At 30.3% G+C, this 15376-nt stretch overlaps 1 protein-coding gene across 1 annotated transcript; it reads right to left on the bottom strand.

Annotated features, from left to right (window-relative positions):
* Positions 1–4159: 4159 nt before the first annotated feature.
* Positions 4160–15250, bottom strand: LOC127735072 (leucine-rich repeat-containing protein 61-like). The gene is made up of 8 exons (XM_052245164.1): positions 15173–15250; positions 12887–12973; positions 11422–11568; positions 9508–9568; positions 8053–8204; positions 6661–6729; positions 5588–5713; positions 4160–4335 (listed from the first exon to the last, which is right to left on the bottom strand). Exons 1-8 carry the CDS (start codon positions 15177–15179, stop codon positions 4256–4258), a joined length of 729 nt encoding a protein of 242 aa, XP_052101124.1. The 5' UTR covers positions 15180–15250; the 3' UTR covers positions 4160–4255.
* Positions 15251–15376: the final 126 nt, after the last annotated feature.

Raw genomic sequence — 15376 nt, 5'->3', positions numbered from 1 at the left:
AAGACGCCCCCATTCCGACCAGACATGGCTGAGAATTTATACATCCTGCACAGAAAAACGAACACCCTGGCAATTTTGCCGTATAGAAGGCAAAATATGAAACAATTCAAAGAGAACTTAAAGCTCGGTGTAATACAATGAAAATAAACGGGAAACAATTACAACATGCAGAAAACAACGACAACCATGGACTGTATCTGTACCAGACAGGCACATAATGTTGTGGGGTAAACATGTATTTGAGAACTATAACCGGGAAAGAGGTGTAACAGTATAAAAGGAGAGGGCAATCATGAATCATCCAATCCAAAGTACAAAAAAAAACCGAAAATATCAAATGAAAAAAGACACAAAGCACCCAAATTAGAGTAACCACAGTAACTGAAAACTAGTTGAAAGCCCAACTTTGAGTAATAAATAGACTTATATTCTTGACTAGGTACGATTCTGGTATGACATTTACTTCGATGCTTATCTTTTAAAGATGGATGGTGTCATAAACCATAGTTCTTCAAGGGAATCATAGTAGTTAGTGTAATGAAGTATATTTCTTTAATGGAATCATATTTGATAATGACTGGTGTCACAAACCATAATTCTTGAAGTGGATAATATTTTTATGGTGTTTGATGTCATAGAGTATAATTCTTGAATGGGATCATATTTCATAGTGACTGATTTAATACTTTGAAACCATAATTCTTGAAGGGGTCCATAGTTAATGATGGTTGTTGTCATACACCATGATTCTTGAAGGGAATCATATTTGATGTTGACTGGTGTAATAAACCATAATTCTAAAAGGCAATCTTTGTGATGATGGTTGGTGTCATAAAGTATAATTCTTGAAGGGTATCATATATGATGTTGACTAGTGTGAAACCGTTTATCACGCCAAACTCCATCAAATTTGATTCCCTTAAAAAATTATGGTATATTTCATTAGTCAAAATCAAATGTGATTCCCTTCAAGAATAATGGTTGATGACACAAACATCATCAAATAAGATTTCATCCAAGAGTTATGCTTTAAGACACAAAATGCCATCAAAATTAGTTCCCTTTAAAAAAAATGGTTGGTTGATGAGATAAACCATAATTTTTAGGGGAATCATATTTGATGGTGGTTGGTGTCATAAAACATATTTTTTAATTGTTTACCATCAATGTATCATTAATGATATTCACAAGATTTGTGGTAGTTATTTTTATGCCCCACCTAGGGGCATTATGTTTTTCGGTCCGTCCGTCCATCCGTCCGTCTGTCCGTTCGTCCGTCTGTCCTGCTTCAGGTTAAAGTTTTTGGTCAAGGTAGTATTTGGTGAAGTTGAAGTCCAATCAACTTGAAACTTGGTACAAATATTCCCTATGATATGATCTTTTAAATTTTAATGCCAAATTAGAGTTTTTACCCCAATTTCACGGTTCACTGAACATAGAAAACGATAGTGCGAGTGGGGCATCCGTGTACTATAGAAACATTCTTGTTGAATCTTTGTTCGGTTTTTATTTAACAAATAGCCACTCTGTGTTTGACAATTGTAAATTGCATTAGAAAAATGGTCTTGCCATGGTTGATTATTGTAATTTCATTTAAAAAGTTGTCATACCATGGATTCAGATTATAAGGTCAACAGTCTTAATTCTTAATACTAACTATTTCTGCAAAATTTGACTTGTTTGTACATTTTGTCTTGCTGATCATTTTTTTTTGTTCAAAGTTTCTATCTATATTTTATAGTTTTCAAGATAATAAGCAAAAATGCCAAAAATTAGTAAAAATCGTCATTAAAGAGCAAAAACTCCTGTAATGAGTTGACTAACAATATGGACCATGATGATTATTGTAGATCTTATCTTGCTGAACATTTTTGCTATATAAAGTGTCTATCTGTATATAATAGTTTTCAAGATAACAGGCAAAAACACTAAAAATTGGTAAAAATCGTCATTAAAGAGCAACAACTCCAATAATGAGTCGACTGACTATTTCAATCATGTTGACTCATTTGTAGATCTTGTCTTGCTAATCATTATTGCTATTTAAAGTGTCTATTTATCTATTATATTTTTTCAAGATAATAGGCAAAAACACTAAAAATTGGTAAAAATCGTTATTAAAGAGAAATAACTCTAATAAAAATTCGACTGAAAAATTCGACTGATTTGTAGATCTTGTCTTGCTGATCATTTTTGCTATTTTAAAGTTTCTCTCTATTATACTTGTGCATATTAAAATTGTTGCCAAAATAAAATTAAATCTTAAGAATGCATCTAATCAGAAGTTAGTAAAATGTTTATGTACAAAAAAAAATATTAGGAAATCCATAAGTGTAGTTCCTCCTGCTTATAACCCTGGAATGAAATTTAAAAAAATTTCAATTTCAAAAGATATCTTACTTTCACCAATTCCAGCAAATCTGTAAAGTTTTTATTAAATCCATCTAACCATACTCTAGTTATGATACAACACGTGAAAAATTATCAGAAATCTTACAGCTAAAGACCCACAACTCTGGATCGACACAACCAAAAAATTTCAACTTTCATCCACCCATTCCAGTATATCATTAAAAAAAACCTGTTTCATCATGTTTGATCTTAGCATTCTATAGTTTTTTGTACAACATGCCAATGGATGGACAGAAGTATGTCATAATATGTTCTGTCACTGACAGCATCAGCAAATATTTTTTGAAACTATACAACCTAAGGATGATTATGCAAAGTTTGGTTTTATTTAGACATTAGGTTTCAGAGATTTGTGGAAAACTTCTGACAACAAATGACAAGCACCAAACATTGAGATAAGAGAACAGTCGCAGTGCCAAATTTCTGTGCAATGTGTTATAAAGTTTATACTAACTTTTCATGAATTCAAATCACACCTCAAAAGACAATTCAATACGACAGCAAAACCTGTCAAAAATGACACTGTCCGGACTGAAAACCAAAGACAACAATGTGATAAATCACATTTTGATGTATGAAAATTGCTATTTCCAGCATTAAAAAATTATTTTCATCAAAAATGTTCGAAAAACAATACTTTTTATTTAAAATTAGAGCAAAGTTCCTGATTCCAAGGCGATCCTCTTTTCATCGATACAATCATCATCAGCTTCACCATTGCATTTCACTAATCCTCTCTGTATCAATTTTTTCTAATATGTTGCTAATTTTCATTGCCAATCTACACATTCAGTTTTTTGAGTGGAACATAATCATCCAGCTCATCCACTGATGGGGTACCTACAAGGAACTCTGCACAATTGTAGAAGAATTTAAATTGGGATAATTGCCTTCGGATTCAGCTATCACCTCTATGTTGGGTTTCAAAGACAATTCTTTACCATTTTGTTTTGTCGAAAGTGTATCATTTCTGTTTTTCTCTATTCACGCTTTGGAGTTTCCAATTTCAATGATTTTTTAAATGACTATAATAATTCACTTTCTCATGTGAACACTTTTCAATTCGTATACAAAAGTTAAAAATCACCTCAAGGGCACCCCAATTCAAACATTGTTATCATCTGAGGTAAACAATTTCTACATGTAAAACATGTGAAAACACTGGACATCCATTACTGTAAATTCAGAAATTATCGCAAGGTTTTAATTATTGTGAATAATGCGACTGGGTGAGTATCGCAATAATAAGAACTCGCATTCTAATAACTGAAACAAAGATCTGTATGTAGATTTTTTCGAAATCGCAATAATTAAACTCGCATTTTTGTCCATTCTTGAAAAATCACAAAAATAAATGCACGCAATAATTTCTGAATTTACAGTATGTAAAACAATTATTTTCCTATAAGTATTGATCCTTTTATCTGTTTTGACAGGGATTATTGCAATACATATCCCGAATCAGAACTTTAAAATGAGTTCGATATTTCAGGGTTGAAAAGTTTCTGCTTACACAGTCTAGCTTTTACAACACAAATAGGGAATTACAACTGGACTTTGAAATTAATTCGGTTTAGCATGAAATTCTGTTTTGTCTTGGTTTGATTGAGTCAGTTTTCACTGTAAATCATAAACATGTACAACACAAATGCAAATGTAGATACATGTATGTGTCATAGGGTAATCCTAGATTTTTTTTTACTCCAATTATCCTGAGATTCATACAAAAGTAAGAATTAAAAATATCTAGTGTTTATAATATCATGAGACTTTATTTTATTATTATTTTATTGTCGTTATAAAAATATGGAGATGTGGTATGATTGTCTATAATTGCCCTATGTCATGATTTTGATGATTCTTTCAAAGAGTTCAGAGTGTCTTCAGACTTGTTCACTGAATATTTACAAGACATAAGCAGGGCTGAAAAGAAAAAAGACACAATCTTACTATGTAATATTAAACCAATAAATACTTGCACAAAAAGTAGCTTAAAATATGTAAATGTTATTATGTACCAGTAATTAAAATATAATTTCCCCATTAATAGTATTCTATGATATCAGGTGAAAACACTGGTTTAACAAAATATGTGTGCTGATTGTTTTTAGCTGTTTGATTGATTAAATTGTAACACTAGAAGTCAATAACAATTTATTTTGTTCCAGTTGCTGTCTCATTGACATATCCCCTACATCTCCTTTTGTTCATATTCAGAATTCATATCACCAACGGTTAAAATTGGCCCTAAGATATTTTATATTTTCCTTTAAACAGGCTTAAATACTACAAATTTCACTTAGAAATAGTTGTGATATTACTATTAATTCAAAATAATTTCTTTTTCACATATCACATTATAAATGACAAAGTTATGACCACTTAATTAAGCATTATTTATTATGAAACATCAGTTTTGGTCAAATTTTAAAAATAATTCTTAACAATTTTTAGCATAATTAACCCTGGCTGCCACCCTTGATCCAGGAATTTTTGTGTCTAGGGATTCAAGATCATCATTGACATCTTTTTGGATCGTAGGTTGTGGCCAAGTGTTTCTGAAGCTTTTAGGTCTGAAAAATGCACAAAATCATTGTATTTTGACTATATATCCAAAAAGTGCTGACTTTAAAGCCTGGAATGTACTCTCATGAACTGAATATAGATTTGTTTAACCTAGTAGTAAGGATTTTGTAATAGACCCATTTCAGAACCAAATTATGGCAAAATTTACATTTTATGATAAAGTTGAAATTCAAGGCCATAGTTGGCCTAAAGTGAATCATGTCCTTTAGGATATTGAAAGTAATCTGTACAATTTCAGAGGATCTTGATGGGATTTTAAAACAGAATAGAAAATAATGGGGAAAAAAAGGATGAATAAAAATCTAAAGAATAGAAAAAAAAGGCAAAAAAAATTAAGAATACAGAAATGTTTACTTTTTTTGTTATCAATGAAGACTGAATTTCTAAAATATCTATCTTCATCATTACCACTTTGAAGGGCTTTTGAGCTTACCCTGTGGCATTTGCTAGTGTTCATTGACAAGAGTTTTAAGGTAACATTTAGATATTTTTATTCTCATGTTGTTACTGATTGATTTTGTTTCAATGACAATTTCCCCAAATCATCTTACTTTTCAGTGATGACTTGATTCATAATTGAATAATATACCTTCCAGTTCTTCTGAGGCGTCAGACAATATAGATTCTTCAAATTTATTTGATGGTTCCCAGTATTCATCTGGTACCCATTTTGATGGTTTTGGCAAGTGGCTCAGTGATTCACTTTCTTGTCTTGCTACAAAAAGGAAATCAATCTACAATATTATTTTATCATTTTCAAATAATCAAATACCAAAATGACAACCTAATGACTTTTTGAACAATCTACATTATTTTATCATTTTCAACTTGTCAAATATCAAAATGACATCCTAAATGACTTTTTGAACAATATACATTATTTTATCATTTTCAACTGGTCAAATACCAAAATGGCAACCTAAATGACTTTTTGAACACACAGAAATAAATTAAACCATTAAAACAGATATGGTCATAAAACATGCTACATGTATTTGCTTTTTTGAAATGAAGAATGAAAACTTTGATGACAATATATTTCATTTCTCGACAATGACTGTATAATCAAAATTAAGGATTGGTAAATTTACAAAGAATAGTACTAAAATGAAACTATTCATATCTGCATTAAGCAGAAAATCTACAATACTTTATGTGTTTTTGTCATTTTATCTTATTGTGTCAGTTTAATAATACATGTATTTATATTTTGTAGTATTTTTTTGGTTTTGTTGGACAATAAAGTAAATAACAAATTTCAAAATTTTGTCTAGACCTGGCAAGGGATCAAACCAGGGACCTCCTGCACTAGAGGAAATAATTCCACCATAAGAATCTTATATACCACTGGTGAAAGTAAATATTTTGTCTATTGGTCACAGTATCCATTATCAAAATTGGGCAAAAACCAACACCATAAATTACATAATGTAAGTCATAACAGGTCATGTGTAAACCAAGAGTGAACAATTTTAAAGGGAACGAATAGTGACTTTGTTTAAATCAATTACAGAATTAGAGAAAATATAAAAATAACATAGTATAAAAATACTGAGTACTATCTTTTAAGTACACTGACTGCAAAAAAAAGTTGTCAAAATGTATTGGAAGTGGTTTAAATATTAAACCTTAAAAAAGCAAACAAATAAACACATTACGCACCTTCAAGGGCCTCTTCTATCTTCTGACACAGCTGAAATACTTCACTGCCTCTTCCTATCAGTTTCTCACCTAAGAAAACATAAAAATGAATATAAATTTGTAAAGTTTAATAAATAAAAAATAAACATAGGTTTCAATAAATAAAAAATAAAAATGACTTTCAGTAAATAAAAATATAGAATATTGTACATTTAATTATATATTGTATTTTGAAAGATTTTTAAGAATTTAATTTAACTATCAACTTATTTCATAGATTTTTTTTTAAATCAGACTCTTGGTATAGTTTTCCATTTAACAGATAAAAATTTAATCATAGTTGATCATATTTTTATGCCCCACCTACGACAGTAGAGGGGCATTATGTTTTTCGGTCTGTGCATCCGTTAGTTCGTTCGTTCGTTCGTTCGTCCGTTCATCCGTCTGTCCTGCTTCAGGTTAAAGTTTTTGGTCAAGGTAGTTTTTGATGAAGTTGAAGTCTAATCAACTTGAAACTTACTACACGTGTTCCCTATAATATGATCTTTCTAATTTTAATGCCAAATTAAGAGTTTTGACCCCAATTTCACGGTCCACTGAACATAGAAAATGATAGTGCGAGTGGGGCATCCGTGTACTATGGACACATTCTTGTTTAATAATGTATAAGAAGTAAATGGTAGTTAGAATAGTTAAGAATTTTTCGCTATAAAATTAAATCTTTTGCCTTCGTATTAGTTTGTTTTATAAATTATATCCTTATTTTCTAGTTACATGAAAGCTTGTAATTATAAAATTACCTCCATGATATATGGTCTAGATAGGAAAAAAAGGGGGGAGGGGCTTTGTCTGCACATTAAACTGGTTTAATCCCCACCACTATTGTTTCTGTACCAGGCTATCTGGATCATGTGTTGTTTGTTATTATTTGTCTTTGTGGTTGATACTGTCTGTTATACAGTCCAGTATTATTTTTAATTCCTGTTACAGCTCTTCTATAAAAGCATGCAAAGCAAACCTTTGATCAACTTGCTTGCTATGTTTGTTTGGAAGTTTGTAAACAAAAGGTAGGTAGTCTGTTTCAGTCTATTTACTATATACTGGAATTTGATTGGACAATAAACATTAACTTCATTGCATGTCAATTTTTATTTTCTAATCAAATTCCAGTATATACAAAACAGACTGAAACTCCGCCTACCTATTGTTTGCAAACATCCAAGCAAACATAGCAAGCAAGTTGATCAAAGGTTTGCTTTGCATGCTTTTATAGAAGAGCTGTAATCTTTTTATGTTATCTCCTGTTTACCAAAAATTTCATTAATCATCAGTCCATCAGTGGTAATTTTTATGATGAATATGCTATTTATTTTATTTCTATTGTTACTGTAAAAGTTTTTGTTTCTGTATTACCATCAAGCCATTCCAGGTTTGGGAACATGCTGATCATATCTGTTCTGTAATTCTTGTTCATACATACAGGATTAAACAAATCATGAGTCCTATCACACAGTCTCAGAGTTTTCAGTTTGTCTAGTCCGGTAAGACATCTCAAATGATCAATACTGAAAAAAATAGGACAATACAGTTACAAAAGTTTCATACTTTGTGTAGATATATTGAAAAAAAGTAAACTTCATTCCTGCTCAAGCAGACATTTAAAATTGAAATTAGTACGGTCGTTAAGAGTCTGATAATTTCTTCATAGTATTTCAGTACAATATCTGTAAAAAAGACCAAGATTTAACTAAAAATTTTAAATACGCTTAACAGCTTTCAGAGACATCACATTATTAATCTATTTCAATAAAATATCCATACATCAAGCTATAGTGATGCCCAACATGATATTCATTACATGTTTGAACCAGTTATTATAAAATGAAAATCAAAATAACTGTTTTCTTGCAAAAGTAAATCCAAGAGTTTACCAAGAACTTGTACTTGTTTTTAAAGTGTGTACTCATAAGTACCCTTTAAAAATTAGACCTCTGGTTTCTTGGATAAAGGTTATAAATTTCATCATCATTTCTCATATAGCGCTTATACATTAACCAAACAAAGTCATAGTAATTTCCCCCCTTGTAATCATCTGTACACACAGATTTGATTTACAGTATTCTCTCAAGAGAGACAAACTCACAACTATTTTTTTACATCTTTGATGACCAAAAAATTGTGCCTAGCATGTAATGACAGAGGTGCTAACATTACACCAGATACGATCCTGAAAAAAGGAAGTTTCACTAGGGTAGTGTTTATCTTTGATTGTCCTTCAAAACTTTCAATTAGAACATTTCTGTTACTTGCCCATTGTTTGGTGTACATGGTAAGAGAACTTTAATTGCAATGATTTCTATCTGCTGCAGGCATGTGGATCTATAGATTATATTAAGAATAGATACCAATACAATTTAGAATTCTATTTAAACTTTATCTGCCTATGATTGTGTATTAACAAATACATATATATCTATACATATTTTTTGTTTAAACAATGCACATTAACTGTCTTATTGTGTTTTTAAATTTCTTCTTACATACAACACTGCATGTATAACAAATTAAGAAACCAAAATGTGTAATATATACAGAATTACCTCCCTTGTTACAATTTATAGAAGATTGTACAATTAAAATTTAGTGTAGTTTCATACATTATTGCATTTATAATTGAGAACAATAGTTTTAACTTTTTTGGTAAGTAGAATAACACATTTCTGTCATTGGTAAGTAAAGTAATTTTTAAAACTTAGTAAGTTGTTACAGCAAATATGCAATAAAGTTATTGTTACGTTAAAAAAAAAAAAAAAAATTTAAAATCATTGATATTTTTAATGCTATCAGGAAACAAAGGTTAACAATTACCTGCCAATTAAATTTCCAGCAAGATTCAAATGTTGCAAACTTTCAAGTGACTGTAGTCCTTCTGAAAAGAAAAACATACATGTAAAATCATTTAATTGTTTCGTAGTTTAGTGTGATGTCCATTTTCACTGAACTAGTACACATTTGTGTTTAGGGGCCAGCTGAAGCCCGCCTCCGGGTGCGGAAATTCTCAATGTGTTGAAGACCCATTGGTGGCCTTGGCTGTTTTCTGCTCTTTGGTCGAGTTGTTATCTCTTTGACACATTCCCCATTTCCATTCTCAATTCTAAGTATCAAAACAATACACAAACACACACACCCTTACATGTGTATTCTTTGTTTATGTTTACCAAACCAAAAAGGGCTGGTTCATATTCTGCAACTATTTATATTTAGATGATTTGACTGCAGAGAGGTACAATACAATCTGAAATATACATCAATGTTTGATTTGTACTGAAATGAGGATGTTTCTTATTCGTTTCCAAAGTAATAACTATTTTTTTCAAATTAATTTTCTTTCTAAACTTAAACACCCCAAATAAATTATATTATTTATTGGTAGCCTCTTAACGCTTTAAACTTCTTGCTTGAATATGCATGAAGTGAGTCATTCTCCAAACAGGAACTTGTGATTTTACATCCTTAATCAACCAATACACAAATCTTCATTCCATCATCGTAAATCATGTTGTGCAGTATCAGAATCTTTGTAAATGACATCGAGACAAATCAGAACATTTAAAAAACAGTTCTCATAATGCAACTGCATTTCTGAATTGGTCTATTAGATCTCATGTGACTGTACTTTATATATTTTTTTTTATCATAAAGCAAAACAAGTTTACCCTTAGTACTATTTAACAGCTTAAGAAAAAACATTCAGGAAGCTTCAGTATGTATTGAAGGTTTACTTTTGTTGTAGCAAAGACATTGTCTGATGAAGGAGAACAATTGTATCTGAAGGGATATCAAGTGCTCCGTAAGAGTAGGTAAATTCCCCAATGCATTCAGCAGCATATTACAGAGTGAACATGCCATTAATGAGTTAAATCAAGTATCAGATCATGAAAAAAAATTTAAAAACACATTGTATTAAAGGGGCATTAGGTCCGAGTACACAGTTATCGTCCTTTGATTTTCATTGTCCACAAATGTAGTCCCTAGTGTTGACAGTGTGTTACTTGCCATTTTTTTTTATACCCCTTCCAAATTTATTTCTCCATGTTTTATGACTCAAATAGCAAGTAGGGGGGTGAAATGACACTGTAAAAAAAATTGGGTCATGAATTTTAAAGTAAAGTAGTGATTTGGTCCAGCTGAAAAATGTTAAAAATTAGCACTTCGGAAGCTGTCAAAAGATTTGAAGACCCCCTTAACATAAAATTGTCCATATTTTGAGTTAGAGCCGATGAAGTTTTCTATAATTTTGATATAATTTGTCCCAAAAGTAGTACAACACACTGTAAAAATATTATTGAGAAAGCGCAGGTGGGATTTTTTTAATTTTCATTTATTGTCTAAAAGAAATGCACTACGAAATAACTGTGTACTCGGACCTACAAAATTCAAGTTCATCGATTTGACTTAAATATTCATATTTGATTTATAACATACTAAAACATATATCCAAATTACAAAAACTCTAAAACAAACAATTAACAATGCATGGACTCTATATGTATCAACATTTCGTGTGTATTTTTGTCTACACATCATCTAATTAACCATCCTTATTTTGACAAAATTGAACCAAATTGGCTGCTAAGAATGAAATATTATTTCACTATTTCACTTTCATTAATGATTGAACAAAAAAAATCATATTTTATTTTTTTCTATATCTCGTAGCTAATGCCCCTTTAAGTAAAATTAGCTTTATGAATCTGATATTGTGCTTTCAGCTTTACTTACCAAGGGAGACAATCCTATTAGCAGACAAGTTTAACTGTGTTAGGTTGTTCAGTCCAGCCAGTTTGGTTAGTTTTGATATGTCATTTCTGGCCAAATTAAGTCTTTCAAGTGATGCACATTCACTTATGCAACCTAGATCCGAAATGCCTACAAAAAAAGATAAACAGTAAGGCCAAAATAGAAATAACTGGTTTAGGGTTTCCTGCTTTAAAAATATATAGGGTTGGTGGGAAGGATTAAGGTTTTTTTTATCTGAATTTTAATTACCTTGAGTATATAGGGACTAATTGCAAATTGTGTCACGATTTACAACCAAAACTGCCTATACTATATCCCTATTAGGGTAGACAATTTAAGGCAACACAAATAAAGTATTCCCGCTGCTTTGAATTAGAATGCTTATTTACTAAAAATAAAAATTGAAAAATGCACTTATGTTCTGTCAAAAATATTTTATCAATCAAACATTTAATTAAGGTTAGAATAAGTTTCCTTACTGCTTTTTGCATTCACAGAAAGTGTAAAAAGATTAAAAACAACATACTTCAGAGTCCTAATGTATTATAAAATTCATTGGAAAACTGCAGTAGTTTACCATGGATTTAATGGTAAAGATATTACACAGAAGTTCTGAACTCTATATTAGGTTCAATATCATTAAAAATTGCTACATAATGGTACAATAATTAATATTCAATATAAAAAGACTTTAAATCATTAGCAATGACATAACAGTACTTTTTGTGAATTTTAAAAAAACAAAAAAAAATAGTTTAAGATTGCTACATGTTAAAGTGCCTGTTCCAAGTTAGGAATCCAGGGGGTTGTCACTGCAACTTCAAGGCTTTTGTTTGTTAAAAAATTGATGTTGGTACAAGATAGCTGGGTACCTCTTTAAATGCACTTAATCACAACTTGTGTAAATTCATGATGAGTAAAAGTTTATCAAGAGATGTTGGTCCATTATTTTTAAAGAATGTGTTGTGAACTCTAAATGTCTATTTTGGTTAACGTGTGTTGTTGAATTGCTGTCTTAATTACAAATAACCTAAATATACTGTTTGATATTGTTAAATGGTGAAAATGAAGTATAAATGAATTGCCATTTGTTTAATTTTTTTATAAGAAAGCTAAAATATCTCAGTTACACCAATTGTCAATTGGACTTCATTGTATTAGCTTTACCATCCAGTATAAACATTGGCATCTCAAACATTTTGTTTCAATATGAATATTCATTAAAACTAAGGATCATACTTAAGTACTAGCTGGTTTTGAAAGTTGTTCTGTGTCAGAAATTAAAGGAGATTGTTTAACCAATTATTACATATACCAGTTCAAATGAATAATTGCTCACAAAAGATGTAATATGGTTATATAATTGGTATAAAATATACTGCTTCATGCTTTAACACTTTTATTCCTCATTTGGGTCATTGTTTCTAAATTTTTATCACTTTCTTACCAAGTTCTCTCAAATTTAAAGAATGAATGCTCTCTAAGTCAAATTCACCACTTCTCATCTTCAGTAAAACTTTTGTTATTATTCCATCTATTATAAAAGAAAAAGAAAATATTAAACAATTTAATAAAGGTCAGTTTTAAAAAAATATGTCAAACATGTATATTGTATTTACATTTTCAAGTCTGAAAATATATAGTGTGTCAATTAATTTTGTGCAAGCCAGGTATTCATAATATAACCTCAAATTGAGGCCCATTGTTCATTTAAGATACAGCAAACTAATGGTATACTGTTATCTGGATCCTGAGGATCAATAAGTAGGACAAAAAATGTGACTTTCAGGTTGAAATAGAGTTTATGTATAAAATATAAAAATAAGGAGATGTGGTATGATTGCCAATGAGACAACTATCCTCCAAAGTTCAATGAAGTGGATGTAAGCAATTATAGGCAACCGTATGGCCTTCAACAATGAGAAAACTCCATATCGTTTAGTCAGCTATAAAATACCCCGACTTGAAAAACGTGAAACAATTCAATTAAGAAAATTAATGGCCTAATCTATAACAAAACAATTTACGAAAAACAAATATGACCATCAGCTGACGATAGGCACTGTTAAGGGGTCAAACTGAGTCGAATTTTTCTATGGCGATTTGAAGAAAAAAGTTCTTATTGAGTATCATTTTATTTAATATGTGAGAAATAACCTTGCGAATGTAGAAATTATTTTTTTTTTCCAGTAAGGAATAAACTATTGGTTTGAGCAGAATGACTTAATTACTGCCATTAAAAGATTTTTTTTGTAAATGAAGAAAAAGGTAATATAAAAATGCAGTAGTAGATGAGCTATTTTGGTACATCTGTCCTGCTTTCTTTGGCATCTATTTAGAAATGTAAACCATACTTGCCATAATGTATTACAATATAACTTTCAACCGACTGGGGTTCGATACTGAGTCTCAAATTAATTTGAAAAAAAAGGGAAAAGTGGAAACTAGAAAATTAAAATGTTTGATATGTGAAGTACTTTTATAAATAAAACCTAGGTGTCATCTACCATTCATGTAAAAGCGAAACAGTTTTAATATTTGCAAGAGTTAGCAGCTTAACTCTTTTTTCTCTGTCTACGTCACAAAAATTTTTAACTTTCAAGAAGAACTATGAATGTCGTTTGTGTGGAGCAAATAAACTAAAAAGCTATTCCCTGAAAAGGATCGATTGACATCCAACAACAAAAATCACTAGGAATTGACTTTGCAGTCAATGAAATATTTAATATATATGCCACCAAACCATCGGGTTACAAATGTGCACTTATGAATAAATACAAATATAACAGGTTATTGGTTTCGACGGGTAAAACAGATAAAAATCTGCTCTTTACGATTCCAAAATCCATTGTATTAAAAATGCACAGATAAACTTGTGTATTGAGATTCACGCTGTTTAAATTCAAAGACTGTGAATGTAATATTTGCTAAGGAAATATGGTATAGATATAGGCCCTTCAACCTTATAACTGGCTATTACTACATCATATACTGTACAATAAAAGCTGTGTTACCGAATGACTTACAAAACAATTGTTTTTGCTATCGTGTGCAGCAAGTTTTTGTCTCAGATTGTTCTGATTTTCAGGATTTTAATACAATGGATTTTGGAATCGTAAAGAGCAGATTTTGATCTGTTTTACCCGTAAACAAGAAAACCTCTGAAATGACAGATCTACATACACGATATCACTTTAAAGACATTGGGCATTAAATGAAAAAAAAATCATCAATTTATTCTCGGGTAAATGCAGTTTCATTTGAATCAGGCATATATAGAAGGCAAAGTAAAATATTTCTTTGAAATTTAATGAGATTAACCTGTGACTACTACTAGTTCTATATAATGGCAGTGCAATAGTCACATGCAGGAATAAAAAACCAATATAAAATAGATAAGTTCGTAAAATTTTAATGAACCCAAAATAATCATAAAACACGCTTCCTTATAATTTGTTATCTTTTTGATATGGATCGACAGAACTACCAATTATGGATAATTAACTCCAACCATGACATTTTAATATTAAGTGGGTGATAAAAATTCGGTAAATTTCATCTGCTTTTGATGAGGGATCAGTACTTTATCTATGGCTATTATATCTATGCTAATATAGGTTGAGATTGAGATTTTGTGTCCTTTTTTAATGTATATTCATGTGATTGATCTTTATTTTTCTTTTCGTGAAATATTGTGTGGATTTATCTCTTTAATTCAGTCATTGCACTGCACCTTCCATTCCTAGATAGATATGCTAAATAAGATTGACAGGGATGGAATATTCTCACAGTTGTCAAAAATGTTGTTTACATGTTTTTATTGACACTATATACAGTCCACAAACAAAATATAAAAATTTATCGATCACAAGAAAAATATGTCTAATGATTTAATGACAACTTGAAAGAAAAACCTTATCATATAAGTAAAATTCAA

The sequence above is a fragment of the Mytilus californianus genome, unplaced genomic scaffold, assembly GCF_021869535.1.
Source record: "Mytilus californianus isolate M0D057914Y unplaced genomic scaffold, xbMytCali1.0.p SCAF_3, whole genome shotgun sequence".
NCBI lineage: Eukaryota > Metazoa > Mollusca > Bivalvia > Mytilida > Mytilidae > Mytilus > Mytilus californianus.
The sequence above is the reverse complement of the archived record's forward strand: the minus strand, read 5'-3'. Positions and strand labels throughout refer to the sequence as shown.

Bases quoted from the DNA above. Each gene is read 5' to 3' on its own strand.
- LOC127735072 (XM_052245164.1), bottom strand. The intron at 8,205-9,507 runs GTAATTGTTAAC...TATTTTTTTCAG, and splicing joins GCTGGAAATTTAATTGGCAG to TATTGATCATTTGAGATGTC. The intron at 6,730-8,052 runs GTAATACAGAAA...ATGTTTTCTTAG, and splicing joins AAACCTGGAATGGCTTGATG to GTGAGAAACTGATAGGAAGA.